The sequence below is a fragment of the Chinchilla lanigera genome, unplaced genomic scaffold, assembly GCF_000276665.1.
Source record: "Chinchilla lanigera isolate Chin_1 unplaced genomic scaffold, ChiLan1.0 scaffold00041, whole genome shotgun sequence".
Taxonomy (NCBI): Eukaryota; Metazoa; Chordata; class Mammalia; order Rodentia; family Chinchillidae; genus Chinchilla; species Chinchilla lanigera.
Window position 1 is genome coordinate 7,369,109 of NW_004955442.1, and position 19,040 is coordinate 7,388,148.

The 19,040-nt window shown below is 53.8% G+C and overlaps 1 protein-coding gene across 7 annotated transcripts in view; it reads right to left on the bottom strand.

Moving 5' to 3' along the window:
* Positions 1 to 507: 507 nt before the first annotated feature.
* Positions 508 to 19,040, bottom strand: part of Clec16a (C-type lectin domain family 16, member A) — a 214,437-nt gene continuing 195,904 nt past the window's right edge. For 5 of the 7 annotated variants that reach the window (XM_005391173.2, XM_013517852.1, XM_005391170.2 and 2 more), the window contains 2 exons: positions 13,439 to 13,597; positions 508 to 3,482 (listed from right to left, as the gene is read on the bottom strand). In XM_005391173.2, the coding sequence (XP_005391230.1) occupies positions 3,127 to 3,482; positions 13,439 to 13,597 (515 nt within the window). In that variant the 3' untranslated portion in view covers positions 508 to 3,126. Of the gene's footprint in view, positions 3,483 to 6,402; positions 6,527 to 13,438; positions 13,598 to 19,040 lie in introns of all 7 variants that reach the window. The other 2 variants (XM_013517854.1, XM_013517853.1) reach the window with 2 other exon arrangements.

Below are 19,040 nucleotides of genomic sequence, written 5' to 3' on the forward strand. Positions count from 1 at the left end.
TCTATAACCCTCTTTCTAGGGGTTGCCAGGGCTCATGCTGGTACGTGTTGGCATTTCCTAGAATTGTGCCCACCCCAACACATCACCTGACGCGATGACAGAGTAGTCATCCCCACTCTCTCATCTCAGCAGCAGGCTGCACCCACACCACAGCCACTCGCTATGCCTCTTTTCTGAGGCAAGGCTGTGAAGTCCCACTCCACAGATGCAGATCTAGAAGCTCGGAGTGGGTGCTCCCTGCTCAGGAGGTGAGAGATGCAGAACAGGAGCACAGGACCATGCTGCTCTCTACACCTGGCAGGGTGGCGTCCTTCCTGAATGACTAGGCTGCACCTGACCTGTCCCACCAATCTCCTGCAAACCTGGGTAGGGCTGGGGAGGGGCTCCAGCTCCCACACCCCCACCCAAGCAACCGCACAAGGACAGGGGTTGGTGGCTGAGGAGCTTCACTTTGCCAAGTCACGGTCTCGTGCCATAGCGCTGAGGAGCAGTGTGTCACATTCTTGGTTAGGTTTTTCCTCTTTTATTGCCAAATTCAAATTTATAAGGAAGTTTCCAGTTTCCATTTCCACCCTTGTGCTCAGCACCCACAAAGCATGAGTCACGCGGGCAAAAGTGGCTGCTTCCCTAGAATGGCCAGAAGCGCTGAGATTTCCCAACCCCTGCTCCTCGCTGGGACAAGAGCTATTTACATGTTTCAGCTCACAGGAACAGAAGACAACCTTACAGGTTATGCCTGACAGTAACATCACTGCATTACATATTTCATGTTTATTGCATCTAGAAAAGATCAGAATTGGTTCACCAGTGCCTTTTTAAGAACAGTGCATCTCTGAGGCCACACAGAAACTTAATGCCTGTCTTTAGGTGTTTTTGTCACTCGTGCCTGGAACAATTGGTAGTGCAGGCATTTGGAGGATGGTGGTGAGAGGGAGCTGCCTTCTGTGGAGGCAGCAGCCAGGCAGGGCAGCATGGCAGAAGGGCCTGCTCCTAGTCCCTCGCTGGCACCTTGGCTGTCCTCATTCATCTGAGGGAGTTCACCTTTCCATTTACCCTACTGGGGGGGCCCTGGATGCCCAAGCCTCCAAACCAGAAAGGGAGGTGCAACTTTCAAAGCAGAGGGTTTTGAGGACTCAGTGGCCAATGCTGCTAAGCAAGCCCAACGTGCCTGACACGGGACGACACGGGACTTGGAGAAGGTGACCAGGCAGGCCGTGGTGCTCTCTGCAGGACTTGGAGGTGGTGGATGGGTGGGTATTTGAGGGCTGATCCCAGATGCCTGTTCAGGACCTGTAGGTAGGAGCTGTGGCTCTAGCAATGGGTTTGCCCAGACCCCTGGTCCTATTGAGAGACCTGTCTATTCTGTCTGGGCAGGCAGGTGTGGGAGAGCCCCAGTTATTAGGTTGTGGGGTACTCCTGAACATACACCTGTGTGTACTATAACCAAGTAGGGTATAGTCAAGGCCTGGGTAAGCGCGGGGGGAGGGTCCTTCATCAGAGCCCAAGGGGCCAGCTGCCACCTCTATTATGAGGCCAGTGGGAGCCACTGATTTCAGGCAGCAGTTGGTGGTCCCAAGAAGGCAGGGCCCACCTGCATGGTTTTGGTTCTTACAGTCATGCTGCTGGGCAAGGAAGTCACTTCCTTTTCTCGACTGTGCTGTGCCAAAGAGGTCATTCCAAAACCAGGAGGTCACGGCTCTTGGGCTTCTGCTCCATGTGCACCTGCCTCCCTCTAAGAGATCAATCGGAACACATGGTCCCCGCCTGGATGACACAGGCCTCTCCCAGTGAGCACATCTTTCCTCCCACCTAACTGGACAGACCTGTTCCCATCGTACCACTCAGCTCCTGGTGGGAAGCCGAGGTGGTGAGGACCAAGTTCCTGTAGCGAGTGGAGGGCCCGATCATAGCATGTCTCCCGAGGCCAGGTTTGCTGGTCACGGGCGCTGTGTGGGGACTCTTGGTGGGCACATCTGCAGGGAAGCTGTAGAGGGTCTCCCTGTATCTCAGAGGTGACAGGTCGCTCACTGTGTTTGACCAAGAGTAAAAGGAACATCTTGGAGCTGGGTAGGACCTGTCTGAGTCTGCAGGGTGCAGGGGAGGGGAGGAAAGAGGGACATGCTCCGTGCTCGGGTGCCCGCTGCCCTCGAAGCCGGTACCCTCTTGGGATGTGCATGCCTGCAGGGGAGATGCCACGGATGCCCTCTGGCACCTTCTCTTCCTGTCTCTGGGTCTGGAGTCCACATGGCCCCCAGTGGCTCCTCAGATAAACACAGATGGCATCAGCTGCAGGTGAGGCTGGGTGCCAGTGTCCGTGTGGTGTTAGCGCTGAGTGGGGTGCGGCCACCTGTGACACTAAGACCTCGCTCAGGAAAGTGATGGCGGCGCAGCCCCGGCCCTTGCACTCCATGTGGCCCTGAGAGTATGTGTGTGTCCTTCACTGTGTTTAAAAAGAATCTAAATTTGTCAGGAAGGTACGTTATCATTCCACAGGTCTGTAGCGATAGTAACACAGAAAGAATCATTTAAGAAAATGGAGAAAGTGACACCCAGCACTCTAAGACAAAACACTGACAAATTCAAGGGAAAATGAAAATGAAACTAACAGTATCATCACACTTTCAACATGACCTCAAACCTTGGGATTGAGGATTTTTTCTTCCCCAGATAGATGCTTTTTAAATAAACGCTTTTTACTACTGCTCAAACCAGAAATAAATAGCCAAAAGAGATGCTCATCTAAGGTTGCTTTTCTACAACCTGCTGCCCAGAGTGACCTTGTCCGTGCACGCAGCGGCCGGAACTGCCTGAGGGAACGGAGGGGCGCTGGCGGGTCCTGCCCCCTGGGCTGTTGGGCTCCTCGAGCTCCTCCGAGGCAGCCATGGCTGTCGTCCGCATGCATCGGGCTGTTCCTACGGCCCCAGACTGTTCTTAAAGAGGTAAAAGTGAAAGAGGGGTTCAAATGGAACATGGTTGTCTTTCTGATGCTCAGGAGTATGGGGACGGGTATCCGAGATAGTTGCTGGGGTCATGGAGAAGTGTAGGTGCTTCCAGCTTGTCTTGCCATCAACTGCACTGGGGTCCCTACCAGCGGGCCGCATGCACAGGGGGAGGACTGGCGCCCACTCAGTGCTCGGCAGGGCCTGCAGGCTCCGCACATGCAGCCTCCTCGTCCGAGGTCTCTGGGCATGCTGTGGCTGGCATGGGAGGCGGGGGGAGGCCGGTGAGGGTGCGGAGGCTGTGGGGATCAACTGGAGGGACCAGGGTCAGTGACTCGACGCTCAGTGTGTCTGCAGTGTCCTCATAGAGCAAGGAGATGGTGGGCTGCTGAGCGGGGAGGAGGCTGGGAGACAAGTGCGCCGTCTCCACCTCCGCGCCCCTGGCTGAGTTCTTGCTGGGCTTGGCTTCCGCTTCCGTTTCATTGACGATCTCCAACTGGTCGGGAAGGTGAGGCTGAGGCGGTTCCGGAGTTGTGGGGGCATCTAGATGGTAGAGAAAAAGCAGGGACAGACTCAGGCCTTGCAATCCTGTGCTCCGGCTGCCAAACTCTGCTCCTGTCCTGAACTGGGGCCGGGGAAATCTGGGTGGGGGAATGGCTGGTGTGGGGGCACAGCCTGGCTCCACTCACTCCTGGGGACACAGAAGCACCACATCCAGTCTTACTGGTCTGGGGAAGGTGTGTCAGGGCCCAGGACTCCCTGACTTGTGGTACCAGGGAAAAGCCGGGGGCTCAGGCCAAATCACCACGTGCATTAAGAAAGCATAGTTCCTGGAAGCAGACACTGGCCCAGGCAGGCTGTGTACACAGGTGAGTCTGGCACCATCTGCCTTATGACAGAGACATCGTTAGGGAGTAAATGGGCTCAGGTGTGCCTACAGCATCAGGCCAGGTCCAGAGTCCACAGTGGTGACTTTCACCCAAGAGGGAGTTCACCGCAATAATAACCATACTCTCAAAAAGAATTTCTATAGAACTTTTCAGCTTAAAAAATCTTGGACTGTGGTTTGTGTTCTCTGTGTCCAAGTGCTAAGTCAACAGCCATCAAGGGCCCGGGGCTGCCCAGGCCACTACCTTCCTGAGCTTCCCCACGGGGGCCATGGAAACCACCAGGCTCCGCCTGAGGTAGGTGTTGTCAGAGTGGCAGTTTCTTTTCTGGGGGGTGCTTTTCAAAATCCATGATTGCAGACAGATGATGAGTTGCCCAGCCAGACACCAGAGCAAAGGGAGGTCGTGCTGGAGACCATACTGCGGGCCTGCAGAGGCCTCTGAGAGCAAGGCATGGGCATCTCACTTAGGAGGCAAATTCTTATTTGTGTGGATCTTGGGATCAGGAGGTCCTGAGCCCTCTTAAGGGATGTTTTTTTGTTGAATGCGATTCCAGCTGTGTTAGTTTTTCTTCTCTTTTAAGCCAAAATAAAACATAAAGGCAAACTGAATACACAGCAGAAAAATGGAAAAAGCAAAGAGCGAAAATAAAACCATGCAGCATAAAGAGAAGACGAGTGAGAGGAAGAGAATCCCCAAGAGAAAGCGTAAGCACAGACCCAGTCTCCCAACACACACGTGACATTTCTTCCCACAAGACTCAGGGCCAGATGAGGTCTGGAAGGTCCCACTAATTTCTTTCTAAGGCTTTCCTGCCTGTCTGTCTGTCTATCTGTTTGAGTCTTTGTCTGTCTGTCTCCTCCTCCTCAACTTCCTCCCTCCCTCCCTTCGTATCCCCGCTGCAGTGCTGGGGATTAAACCTGGGGCCTTGCGCATGCCAGGCAAGGGCTCCACTACTGACCGCCAGCTCCAGCCGGGCCTCTCTTGAAAAGCAGGGAGGAGTGAGTGAGAGCAAACCACCGCTTGAGCTTTGGGTCCGCCCTCGCTTGGAGGTGGCCACAGGCACTCGTGAGCACTGACGGAAAAAGTGACTGAGGTGCGATTGGAGCCCACAGAAGGGGAGTTCATGCTCCTTGAGACTTCTGGTTCCTCTGAATTTCAATTAATTTGCTCCCTGTGTAGGGACGTCTGTGGCGCAGGGCTGCTTCAGCTCTGGCTCCTGTTGGACCCGCAGCAGGGCTTGCCTGCTCCCGCCGCCTTCACGCTTGCTACGATGGGCTCGGGCCTCCTCATACTCACTGCAAGTGCACGTGGGGACCTACAGCGAGCAGCACTACCGAGGCGGCTCGGAAATGACGAATTCTCCACGTGGTGCCGTCCTGCCATCTGGAGATGGAGGGGCGAAACCATTTCCTTCATGGTTTCCAAAGCTTCCACGGGAGGCTTCTCCCTTCGCTCAAGCCTGTGCCTGCAGACAGACATTCAGGGAGCCGGCAAACCTGCCCTTGATCCCTACTGGGGTTTCTGAGGAAGAGAGTCACTGAGGATATGGGAAAGCTACAGTCAAATCTGTTTTAAAAAACAAGCCCACTAATAAATACTACCATGTGCACAAAACTGGTTTCTTCCCTAGGAAAAGAACCCACAGTGGGGAATCTGGCAGGTCTGTATGCCCACGAAGGGTGGTCTTGCCTCCCGGGACTCCAGCCTATGAAGCTCCGAGGCAGGGGCCCCTCTTCCCCGGCTGGCACCCTCAGAAACTGGCCTGCAGCTTTGGGGCAGGGCCTCAACTGGTCTGCGTCAAGTTCCAGAGGCAGCCCGGATGTGCTGTGCTTGGCCTGGGAGAGGCAGGGTGGGAGATGCGAGGGAAAGGACAGCCACGCACACCAAGCTGTGGGGGAAGCTCAGAGGACACGGGGCAACAAAAAAGCAGGAGAGAGGCTCCCTACTGACAAGCGCGACTGCCAACAGAGGCGACACAGCAGACACCACAGAAGAAACGTCACAGGAGAAGGTGGCAGCGGTAGGCCCTGACAGAGGAGCCAGGCCACTGGCAGCCTCACCAGTGACACGCAGCGGGAGCGCTGAACATAAAAGGGAGCGGCGGGGTCCTTCGCTGCGTGGTGGGAGGACAACTTTGGCCTCCGGCTGGGATGTGAATCAATCTGCCACTTAGCTTTGGGTGAAGCCAGGGGCTAAAGAAAGGAGTAACTTTTTGGCTGTGTTTTATCAATTCTCAATTCTCCGGCCAACTGCTGCCCAGCTCTACGGCCTGAACCACAGGGACCGATGGGGACACACTGGGATCTCCAGCTCAGGGCTGGCTATGGGGAGGCTGAGCTGCACAGGGAGGCTATGTGAGGGTGCAGGCCTGGGGGGTTCAGGCTGCAGGTGGACAGGGGAAAGGAAGCGGGAAGGGCCGGCTGTGGGGAAAGCAGAGGAAGTCGCCAACTTCAGGGCTTCCCTCTCCCACAGCCTGGAGTCCTCACAGGCCCAGCCTGCCCCCCATGCTCCTGCAGACCCTGCTGAGGTGCCAGGAGTGTGCGGGGCCCATGGGGCTCCGTGAGGAGACCTGCCTGAATTGATTGTACGTGAGTTGCTGTGGCAGCTGCCGTTCGAAGCACTAAACCCAGTGGCCACCATGACTGTCGGCCTCCGACAGGCTGAACACTCGCCGGCGTCCTTTCCTGCCACTCCTGACTAGAGGGAAAACACAACGACAGATCATAGAAAGCCTTTAACAATGGAACAGCAAAGGTGATGTAGAGACAGGGACACAGCAGAGACGGACGCTAAGCATCGACGAGAGCGAGGGGCAGGACTGGGCCCCAGTGTGGGCTCTTGGCAGCGGTGCAGCGAGCGCCCCCCACCCCCATGCAGACGGGACTCTCCCATGCCACCCCCCAAGAGGAGGCAGGGTCCGAGGACCTGAGAACCACATCAGTCACTCATACGATTTAACTGGGTTAAAGACGGGGAAAGCGTAGTCCTGTTGGGAAGGAAAGGTTTGGAGTCAATAGCAGCACACGGCCTTGGTCACAGACCTTACTGGACAGAAGAGCAGACTTGCCTATCAGCATCGGGCCAGGACCCACAGTTAAGAAATAAAACCCCTGCCTCCCCAAGACTGTGAGAAGGGACGGGTGTGTGACTGGAGGCTCAGAGCCAAACCAGCTAAGTGAACCCAGCAGATTTCTGACCCTGGCTGAGGAGGCGACGGTTCTTGGAGTTAGCACTGCCTTGCTTGGTGGTTTCTGGGAAAGCATGGGACGCTCGAGGTGCCCCAGACCCCTCGGGCGACCTGGTGATCTGCACCTTGGAATTGCAAGAAGGAACCATAGCAGGAAGGGCTGTGGCCAGGGACCAAGTGGCTGAGGGTGGGTGCCGGCCAGGTGTTAGTAGCACCTCACGGCGAGGAGCAGCTGTAATCTCGGGGGTGAACTCAGGGTAAGAACAGAGCTTAGGTAACGTCCCCAGAACAGCAATGGAATGTCCTCCAATTTCCTAGGACCACATGCCGGAAACGCTACAGCAGCAGTTTCCTGCCACATCTATATTACCCCCACCCCCATAAAGAAAGAAACGCTGTGGAACAATGAGAAAAGACAAACACCCCTTTCTCTGGGTTTCCATCCTTAAAGTCTAGAAGGCTGAGGTGACGGAGTTCAGTGACATGGAGGCCACTCTCAGGCTGTCTGGCCCTCACAGTGGAGGGGTGTGGGTGAAAGTGACCCATTCAGACAAAGAGCACAGGAGGGAGGGTGGGGGGCACCAGGGGGAATCAGCTCCTTCTTTCTTTCTGGAAGACTTTGGAGGGTCAGAGCCACTGTAAAATGTACCTTTAAAAGGGCAGGCTGACCTTCAATCTGATGTTATTTTCTTTTTTGTCTTTTTGAGACAGGGTCTCGCTATGCAGTTCAGGCTGGCCTTGAGCTCACTTTGTAGCCCAGGCTGGTTTTGAACTGGCAATGATCCTCCTGCCTCAGCCTCCCAAGTGCTGGGATTACAGCGTGTGTCACCACATGATGTCATTTTCTGAGAAATGACTTCTGTCCTCTTCAAAGTGGCTCTCCCAGAACACATGTGAAATCCAGCTAATCTAGAGATTTGAGATGTAAGTGGCTGCTTAAGGAACTCAAGGTAGGTCACAGAGCTCTTATCTGAGGGGACAGTATGCTTGTCAGATTCCCACACAGACAGTGTGTGTGTGTGTGTGTGTGTGTGTGTGCGTGCACACATGCTTGAGTATGTGCAGTGTGGCACTTTGTGGCTGCACAGGCCAGCCTAGAAGATAATTGGGCCTACTTTCCCTTTCCGGCCTTATGTCCTCTGCAATTTCAGCTTCTCAAAACCAGAAAATGTTAAAGGGGAAAATGCTGATTCCAACCCTGCAATTTTCTCACTAGGGATAAAGCTGAGGCCACCAGGGTAGTTATGCTGGATGTGTGGGCGACAAGATGCCTGGCTCGCAGACACTTAATGGTAGCCAGTTCTCCCCACAAGGCATGGAGCACCACAAAGTACTTCCTTTAAAGGGCAGTGGAGCTGGACATGGCGGCACATGCCTGCAGTCCCAAAACTTGGGGATGTGGTGGCGGCGGTGGGGACTGAAGCACAAGGGTCATTTGAACCTAGGAGTTCAAAGCCTGCTTGAGCTACATGGCATGGCCATGCCTCAAAAACAAGGAAAAAGATGCACACGGGAGGTAGGGGAGCCAACTAATAGCTGTGATAGATAAAAAACTGACAATGAAAACCATCTCGGACTGGTTCTTGGAGCTCTGAAGGAATTCAGCGTGGGCCTTCTCTGCAGTTTGGGGTATATCTGGGTTCCCAACTTGAGCACCTACTCAAGAGCCACCAGTGGGAGCATCCGAAGCTCAGTCTGCAGAGAGTACTCGAGGCAGGTGCTGCCCACACAGACAGGCTGGCAGAAGATGGCCCTGTAGGGCGGCCCATTTCCTTCAGGCTGAGGGGCCTGGGCCTGTTCTGGGCGGCTGCCATGGGCTGGGGACCTTTAAAGACAGACTGGCCCCCAGTCTTCACTCAGAAGGGTGCGGTTTTAAGGGAGCCCCTACAGGATGGGAAAAGGATTCCACTTGTCTCCAGCAAGACAGAGGTCTCGGGCCTGGTGGATGTGCCAGGCCCAAGGCTGCGTTCCTCATGGACCCCGGGTCTACTTAGCCCTCATGCCTTCACCTTCTCATCTCCAGGGAGGCCTCCTCTGCGAGAACTAAAGCTTTCCAGAGATTGGACAAGTTGGTGTTTTGGGCTGGCCGCTAACGCCCCATGCATGGTCCTTTCTTCATAGTTTATAACTACACACATCTGTGTAGCCATCTAACGGGCCCTGGCTGGCCCAACCAAATGTGAGATCCAGGCTTTGCCAGATGGTTCCCCTAATGCCCGCGCAGCGGGGACTCCACGGAAGCCTGTTTGCTTAGAAAAATATAACTTAATACGAATGAGTGAAGGGCACCTGAAGCCAAGGTAGAGAAGATCCAGGGAGACGGGCACTAAAAGGACCAGACCAGCAAGGACTGGGTGGATGGAGGGACCTTGTGGATCAGGCCTCCAGTCTATAAAATTAAGAGAAGCAGCCTGAGCCACTAAGTCCAGGAAGGCAAGGATAACGCCCTACAGGAAGATGAGACATGTGTATTTGGGATAAACACAGACCTCTGTCAAACTCAGGCAGGAAGTGTGAGGTCCCTGAGCAGGGCAGAGTGTAGGCAGGTAACGCACCTGAGCATCAGTCAGTTTTACCTGCTGGTGTAGAGATGAACCTATATAGGCCAGCAAAGGAGACATGGCCTTTTGGGGTCTACTTTGCTGCTGATTGGTGGGGGGTGGTCCATCAGTCCTTCACCTCATGGGCCCACACAATCCAGTTATCTGCTGTCTGGGGCCATGCCAGACCCCCAGGCCTTTATGAATGTGGCTTTTCAGTTGGGCCTCCGGACAATGGTGCCTGCCAGCAGAGCTGTGCTCCATGGGCTGCCTCCCACCAGGATCCCAACCAAGGCCCGGGCATGTCTCTTGGGACATCCCTGGGAGGTGCCTGAGAAAGACCCAGGACCTGCGTCAGAAATTCTGCTGGGTTGGCTTAGAAGGTGAAGTGCGAGCTATGGAGCTGCCAATGATAAGGTTTAAATTCAGACTCTTGTGCTTGCTAGCTGCATTGTCTTGGACAAGTTGGATGACCTTTCTGAGTTCCTGTGTTTACAGCTGTACAGAAGGAGGTAAAGCATGGAAGAATCCACTGAGAGAGTCTGCAAGGTGCTCGTGGGCACAGTGCCAGGCACTAGAAGGGCCTGGATTTGGGAGTGCATCTCCGGGGACCCGCGCAGTACGCACACACTAGGAAGGCTGTGCGGCGGCCGTGGCAGGAGCCCGTGCAGACCGGTGAGTGCCTGCGTGATGTGAACTGCTGCAGCTGAGGGTCACCCATGGCTCTTCTGAAATTTTTTAAACTTTAAAACTGACACACATAATTGTGCATGTTTAAGAAGAATGGTGTGATATTCTGATATATATTATACATGCTGCGCAATGGTCAAATGAGGGTAATGGACATTTCTAGCCCCTTGAACATTCTTTGTGTTAGGAATATTCAACATCTGCTCTCCTAACATTTTGAAATATACTATGAGTGACTGTGAAATGTGCCACAGGTGCCATGCTGTGCTACAGACTTTACTCTTCCAGTCTACAATACTTTTGCAACATCTCTAACTTTTCAAGCTATCCTTGTACAATTCATGTTTCTAAAACCATGGTGCAGACCCTGGAACACTGGGCCTGTCTCATTACCAGGTAGACGGCATCTCTTGGGTCCTTTCCCAACCTAACACCCGACCATGCAAAGTGAGGCCTCAGTGGCACAGTGGCCCCTGGAGTGTGTTAGTTCCTGGCAGCTGCTTGCCACGCGGGAGAGCATCCTGGACTCTGGAGGCTCCGTGAACACACAGTCGTGGATACTTCTGATTTGCGCTATACCCTCAGAAACTGCCCTGAGGACACCTGTCCCCATGGTGGGGCAGCAGGTGTCCAGATTAAGCAGTGCAGTTAGGGTGGATGGACCAGGATGACGAGACGCCTCCCTGTCCCCTCCAAGAATGCCACCTCTGCCAGGTTGTAGCAGGTCCTTGATGGGTGGGAAGTCTTGCCAACAGGGTGTGCATAGGCAGCTAAGCACTAGGCCACCACTCAGAGCCAATGACAAACCAGGCACTGGCAGAAGGCAGCCCATCTCAACAAAGGCTCCTGTCTTTTTTTCCTTTCTTGGCTTCCCTCAAGCACAGTCTGGTAGGATACCAAGCAGATGCTGGAACCATCTGGCTAGAACCACTCCTATAGGGAACATGGAAACAGAATAAAGGCTTTGTTCGGGTGAACTGGGTGGCTGACAGCTGGCTTGGAAGGTTAGCCTCAAGCCTGAAGGAGCTCCTGGGCTCCAATGCTCTCTCCTTGCAGGATCAATAGTGTGTCCAAGGGCACCCACTTCCCTATGTGAAAGTAAAGCGCGCGCTGCTTGCCAGGCTGCCCTTCATCCGGAGGACAGTAGTTATCTTGGGGTCTGCAGAGTCGGACAGGCTCTTTATGTCTCGTGGCATAAAAAATGAGGTGCTCCATGCTTGTCTGCTGGGACTGCACTGAACGGGAGCAGACACCTTGGAGGTCCTGACTCTACTTGTCAACTGGCACTACCTGGTCACCTGGCATCATGGCTGACAGCCCCTGGATCTGTGAGGTGACAAGGCACGTGTTGGCACAGTGCAGGAATGGTGGGGGTAGGGCTGAAGGGGCTAAGGAAGGCCAAGAAAAAAAAGAAATTCAGCACACACCATAGACATGAGGCCCTGGAGGCGGTGTAGCTGTGAAGCCCAGCTATCATGTTTTGGTACTCAGAGGCCCGATTTTGGTAATGTGGCTCCTGACTGGTTCCAGTGTGTGTGCAGCAAAGAAGTATATGGCTCATTTGTTCACTTAGCTGTTGGCTGTCCCTCCTCAACAATGGAAGAAAGTGTCCAGAAAACCATGGGAGCTTTCATCCCAGAGCACTTGTAACTGTGTTTGGGTGCACACGCAGAGAAATGTACACACGCAAGAAGGTGTGTGCACCCAGCACATGGACACAGACGGCAGGCGGGAGAGGGGCGGAGGGGCCCTGAGGGCTGTGCCCGGAGCAACTTCCCAGTTACAAGCCTGGGAACAGTGCTGGCAGCTGCGTGGATGTACAGCCAGCCCTACACTGGGTTCAGAAGTCCCTCAGAGAGTGCAGTCACCTACCCCAACCCTGCATAGAGAGAGGGTCCCAGTGAGGGGCCTGAAGGTGCCCATCCTGCCTGGGCCTCCTGATGGCAACAGGAGACAGAGGTCATGTGTACCTCCTGGGGATGCACAGGAGGGCCCCAAACCTCAGTGTGGACACCAGGCTGGATTGACTCTTTCCTGGGAACCGAAAGCCGCAAACACTGGAGAGAAAAGCACAGGCGCCCGGGGAGACTCGGTTCGCCATGCCATCACCCGCTGTGTCTCTTGTCACCATTCCTCGCTCCATAACCTAATGACATCAGGTCAGATGCTCTTGCAGTACAGTGGGTGACGGCTCTGGATAGGACCTTGCAGGGACTGTGAAGATCACCAAAGGTCCTCCGTGGGGGGTACCAGCTGGAGTGACAAGGACCCTCAGACCTGGGGTGGGGTTTGGGGCTGGGACGAGGACAGAGAGCTGGCTCGAGCCACCGAGCCTGCTCCTGCCTGAACCCTGCAGCTCCGGTTGCATTTTGGGGCCTTGTCCACCAAACAAGCCTGGTGTCTACTCCTGGGATCTCATGTAGTGCAGCCAGCACTCACGCTGTATGGCTCAAGGCAGCTGAGGATGAGGCTGTGGGGGTGGTAGGGCTGGGGTGTCGCTTGCATCTCCTGTTCCAGGCTGACTCCAGGGGCTCATGAATTCTCTCTGCCATGTTTGAACTGCTCTAAGGTAAAGGACAGCAAGACACAACTCCCACATGCTCATTACAGAGGTGGCAGGATGCGCCCGAGTATGGCGACTGTATCACACTGAACATTTAAAGAGGAGACTGTGCTGGCACTTGCCTGAAATCCCAGCACTCAGGAAGCTGAGGCAGGAGGATCACTGTGAGTTTGAGGCCAGCCTGGGCTACATAGTGAGTTTTAGATCAGTCTGAATTACACAGGGAGACCCTGTCTCAAAAAACCAAAGGTTGGGGGAGGAGACTAGTATGTGGGGTGGGAGGATTAGAAGGGACTTGATATTTTCCCAGGAGTCAAGCAATTGCCTCTAGGACACCCCTCCTGGGGACACCTATGGCTCTGGCAGTAATGACAGGTGGGCTTAGGCCAGACCCCCTGTCACCCGTCCCTTCATCTTTGCAGGCAGGGGAGGCCGTACAGTGGAACAGCCTGCGCAAGGAGCTAAACCAGCCTGTGGGCAACACCTTCTTGGAGGGTACGCAGAACACTCCATGGGGTGGCAGTATCCATTATACCCCATGACAAAGAGGAGCTGGGAGTCAGTGGTCATAGCAGAGGCAAGAGGGTGAGGGACAGGAGCCCTCCGCCTCCCAGTCACTTGGCCAATACCTGCTGGGCTCTGGGCTGCAGAGGGTGTGGAAGACGAGCCCCCCGAGTCACAGTGGCTGGTGTTCCCGCTGCCGCTGGGGCTCCCACTGGCAGAAGGTGGTGATGGTGACGGCAGGGATGGTGAGCTGTGCTGGTTTATACACTGGGCCACGGCAAAGCCTGTAAGACAATAGGATGTGATCAAACCGAAGAGAACTGGCTGGCCAATACACTACTCTCAGGCTGGATGGGGATCTCAGTGTCAAGGTGACCCTCAGCAACCTGCTCCAGCTTCTGAAGAGTCTTGGCCTATTCCCCGCCCTGAGCTGACCTGGCTGGGGACTGACCTGGACACAAGTGGAGCCGTGTCAGGGAAGAGGCCACCAGCATGCTGAGGGCAGAGCTGTGGACCGTGAGTCTTGAGTGTCCGGTGTTGCCTCAGCAGGGCTGACTGTGCTCTGGGAGCAGGCACGCAGCCTTGGGACTTCTGGGCTCCTGGCAATTCACACAGAGGCTGAGAACCCTAAAGGCAGAACCTTGGGGTCTCTGATGATGTGCCCAAAGCCCTGGACTCTCCTTGCCAGACACCTGCTCTGCCCTCGTGGTTTGAGGGAGGTTAGGTTCAGGAGCAACAAAAGCTCTGCACAAGAGCTGCCCATGACAAAGCCAGGCATGGTGGCGCACACCTGAAATCCCAGCACTCAGGAGGCTGAGGCAGGAGGATCGCTGTAAGTTCAAGGAGTTTGAGGACAATCTGAGCTACATAGTGAGTTCAAGGCTAGTCTGAAATGCGTAGTGAGACTCTGCCTTAAAAAAAAAAAAAAAAGACAAAAAAACAGCTGCCCACAACAGCACTGAACGGTCCTCAAAGCAACTCTGTAACTTGGGGGCTCTGTGGTCTGTGGCCACATGGTAAGGGGACAAGTTCCATGTTGCTGGAGACACTCAGATATGGATGGCAGAAGCACAAGGCACGTGGATATTTCTGCCGTGTTTCTCAGTCTGTTTCCCAGCTGTGAGCTGAGGGCATTGTCACCCGCATTCACGATGACCCTCTGTACACAGCATCCCGGGCATAGGCAGGGCACGTGCTTAGTGCTCAGCAAATCTGTTCTCTGTAGTGACTCTCAGCCTTTTTTCCAGGACCTATGCTTTCCCGCAGACTATTCGAGACCTCTACACTGCGCTTTTCCAAAGGGCCGTGACTTCCACTTTTATTCACTAAGTCCATAAAGACTTCCATAGAGCAAACGCCTCATTAATAACTTCAGGAGCCCATGCAAACTGTGGGCTTCCTGCTGCAGCCCCAGGAGCCGGGCAGAACCCATGGTGATGGTGTTCTGTGGACCACTGCCTCTGACCTAGAATTCAGAAGCTGCACTAATGTAAGGGATGGGGAGCAAACTGTCCTCATAACAGAGTGGGGAACCTGACCTCCTGGCATTCTGTCAAGTCTTGCTACTCCCTGAGTGACTCCCTGAGCCACAGCCAGCCCCAGACCTCACCCTGTGTCCCTGTGCTGCCTGGACCTTGTGCAGTCCACCTTCCAGCTGACACCTCTCCCAGGAGGTCCTTCAGGTTCCAGGCTCCTGTTTCTCAAAACTCAGGAAGGTGGAAGAATGCTGAACAGAGATGAGTAGTTGCCCTAGGGACTGCATGGCCTCTCTGCCCGAAATGGCCTGCAAAGCCTAAAATATTTTATCTCGTCATACTGGGAATGATCCTTCACACTGGGCTATATACCTAGCCTTTTTTAAAATTTTCAGATAGGGTTTTCTAAGTCACTAAGTTGCCCAGGTTGGGCTCAAACTTGTGATCCTTCTGCTTTAGCCTCCAAGAGTGCTGCGACCACAGGCGTGTGGCACCATGCCCAGTGGGAGGCCAGGGTTTTAACCCTCACCTGTTTACCTACCAGCCAAGAGGCCCAGACAAGTCCTTGCATCTCTCTGATCAGATGGGACTCACTGCCTCCCACTTTACCCTTTAGGACTCAGTGGGCCATCAAGGAGGGGCTATTTGTACTGTTTGTGAGGAGCTGTTTTTGTTACCCATCAGCTCCTTAAACATCAGGGGCCCTACTGACAGCCCTAACCAGGCTCCGGAGTCCACACAGCCTGTGTTGACATGGATGAGGCCTGCATCTCTTGGCATGCAATTTCAAGTCTGGGCTCTTGTGTGGTAGAAGATGCTTCCTACCCTTGTCTACCACAGAGATCTGCTTACGCAGAGAGCGGCCAGGTCACTGTCCTGGGGGTCCTCAGGAAGAGGCATTATGTGATAGACTGTGTGGTGGGAGAGAGAGCCCATCAGAGGAACTGTGGCAAGCATCTGGCAAATCCAAACACTGCTCAGGAAAATTCCTTGGGGACAATCAGCCACAGCCTTCCAGAACAAGTTTTATAGCTGCTTACTTCTTAATCACTTAAAGTGGTAAACCCCCAAGTTTACAAGCTGTTTACTTGCTTTGAAAATAAATTACCCCTTAACAAATCAACATGTCAGGAGGCTTTTCCCAAGCCGCTTATTTGTCAGAGGCTCAAGCGCAGGGCCTGCAAGTGCCCTAAGAGTCGGGATTATTCCCTGCATGCTTCATTGCAAGAAGGACACAGCTGTGACCCCGGAGGTCACACACCTCCTCTCTGAGGACACAGGTGTGTACAGTGCTAGTTTATGACCACAGTGCCATATACCTGTTTGTGATTGTAACACATCAGGAATGAGGTATGTGGGGGAGCAGACAGGACGGTAAAATTGCAGATATTAAATCCCAAGGGTGAAAGGACAGGACAGGAGGAGAGGAGAAAGAGAAAGTCTTTCATGCAGGGAATGGCCTGGGGTCAAGCCATTGACTGCAATCAAATTTGTATGTAATGAGAGTTGAATAGAAAAAACAAGCCAACTTCTGGTCTACTGCATTTGCATGTCTAACTAAGCAGAGGCAGTGAATGCATCCGCTCCTCCCTGCTGCTGCTGAAGTCACCAATTTCCTCCTTTCCATTCTCCCTGTGAGGTGGTGAGGGGACCCTGAAAGGTGCAGCATTTTTTTCTCTCCGCTGAGTGCCCGGGCCCCATTCTGCAGTTTTAAGGGGTTCTTTCCCAAACAGAGGCAGCAATTGCTCCAAGAGTCTGTTTGCCGTATCAGAGGGAAAAGAAAAGAGGCAGCAGAGATCAACCCCGGCGGAATGCCCTGGCCTCTGGTTCTTGCTCCATTGCAGCGAGGCAGTTCTGGATGAACTGGCTACAGCAGAGGTGCCAGAGGCTTTCTGGGCCTGTGTCAAACCCACACAGACCGCCAAGTCCTTGCAAACACACAGACAAGCCAGAGATCATGGCACAGGCCTCCCAGAGATCTTCTCACCCGATAACATTCTTGGCTTTCCCAGGATGTGTCTCAAGAGCAGCCTGTGAAATGTGTACCAAAGGCCGCACGGACCTGCACACCTTCCACCCGCTCCACATATAGGAGTCTCTGCGGCGGAACCATGGTAGGCAGAACACATGTGCGGGCAGTGATGTCTGGTGCTCCGGTGTGGAGGGCGGAGTGCTCAGAGAGCAGCTACGGCCCGCAGCGGGAAAGGCAGATGTGCTCAGATACAGCCAGAGGATGAAACCCTCTGCTGCTGACAAGAACACCAGCGCAGAGGATGGTAAGTGTCGAGGGGATGCTCACGATGTAACAAGTGAGGAGAGGTTAGAAAAGCATGTCCCATGCGTTCCTGTTGAGAAAATTTCAGGCTATTCCTTGGCCCTTGTGCATGGCAGCGCTCTCCTCCTGGACAGGTGGAGGCTGAAGCAATGACAGAACAAGGTAGCTTTATGGAAGTGGGCTTTCTTTTTCTGTGCTTGCCTGAATTTTCAAAGATTTCTACTGTCAAATGTTATTTTATTTTTCTTGGTGGTGCTGGAGATTGAACCCAGGACCTGTGCATGCTGGACAAGAGCATCACCACTGAGCCACGCCCCCAGCCCTGAGTATTATTTTAAACCAGAAACAAGGGAGGATGCGGGAGGAAACACAAACTGGTCCGGGGCTGGACAGACTCAAGCCTGCATCTATCGGCCCCAGCCTCTGCCCTGGCCTCTAAGGTTCCCTCCCCTGGGTTCCCCGGACTTCCCGCCACCCCGATTCCCCAGAGAGGGCCAGGCATGGTGCCTCAGCGGCAGGTGGTGGAACTCATGGTCCACTTTCCAGGAGCCTGGGGTATGTGCTGACAGGCTGGGGTCTTCCTGTCACCCTCTGGCCCAGTTCTGCCAGGTATTCAGGGAAGATGAACTAATGAACAACTCCCTGGTATTTATCAAGCACAAAAAATACTACAAAAAGGTTAGTCTTCTATTTTAGGCCCTCTGACAGAGGGAGCACTGGGTGTGGAATCACAACCCAGATTTGAGCCCAAGTTCTACCTGGACTGCCTTTGAGACCTTGGATAAGACTCCTTCTCCTCCATCAGCCTCCTCGTCTTATGGTTTCACTGTTAAGAACCAGGTGATCACATGATTCAGGATCCAGAGCCGGCATGAGGGTTTGGAGAACTGCATACATGTTTCCCTTGGTTGTGTCATGTCTGTTGGTATCTTTATAGTAGGTAGCAGCATTTGTACATGGAGATGTTTTGTTTTTTACTTAAGGTCTTACTCTGTAGTTCAGGCTGGCCTCAAACTCATGGCAATCCTCTTGCTCAGCCTCCTAAATGCTGAGATTACAGGTGTATACCACTACACACAGAGATTTTACACACAAATCTGCATTTCTGGTTCTTTTTTTTTTTTGTCTTTTTGAGACAGGGTCTCCCTATGCAGTTCAGGTTGGCCTTGTGCTCACTTTGTAGCCCAGGCTGGTCTCGATCTCACAACGATCCTCCTGCCTCAGCCTCCTGAGTGCTGGGATTACAGGTGTGCGCCACCACACCCAGCTCTGGTTCTTTAAAAAAAAAAATGAAAAGATCAAGATCCAAGCTGGGTGTGGTGGTACATACCTGTCATCCCAGTGCTCTGGCCAGCTGGGGCAGGAGGATGAAAAGTTAGAGCCCAGCCCAGGCAACTCAGTGACTTATAGAGACCCCATCTCAAAATAAAACATAAAAAAAGGGCTAAAGCTTTAGCTCAGTGTAAAAGCCCTGGGCTTAATCCCCAGGACTGGAAAAAAAGCAGAGCAAAGCTGAGATCTGACATGGGGCTGGGGTGCTGAGGGCATTCCTACTTCATACTATTTTAACCCTTGCATTGTTGGTCAAATCCAGGGCCTTGGGGAGGTTCTAACCCCCAGAGACTGCCCCAGCTAGGTACCCCCTAGAGCCTGGAGCTATATCTGGTGGAAAGGAAGCCACCTGCCTCTTGCAGCCTAGGCTGGTCTCTAGACCTTGTGACAAGAACCACTGGCTTCCTGCCTTTGCTGGCTTACCCCTCCGTCTGGAATTCCCTTTTGCCTTCTTTCTGTCTTCACAAATCCTTGTCCCTCCCTCAGGCTCCTCCCATGCTTACAGCCTGCGTTCCCACAGCAGGGGGCTAAGAAGTTTCTCCTTCCCTCTTGCCCCAGCAGCCTGCCCTGTCCAGCCTGGGGGCCTTGTCAGCTGCTTGGGAGCCAGCCTTCTCAGGTAAGGGATAGAAGCCAGACCATAAAGAT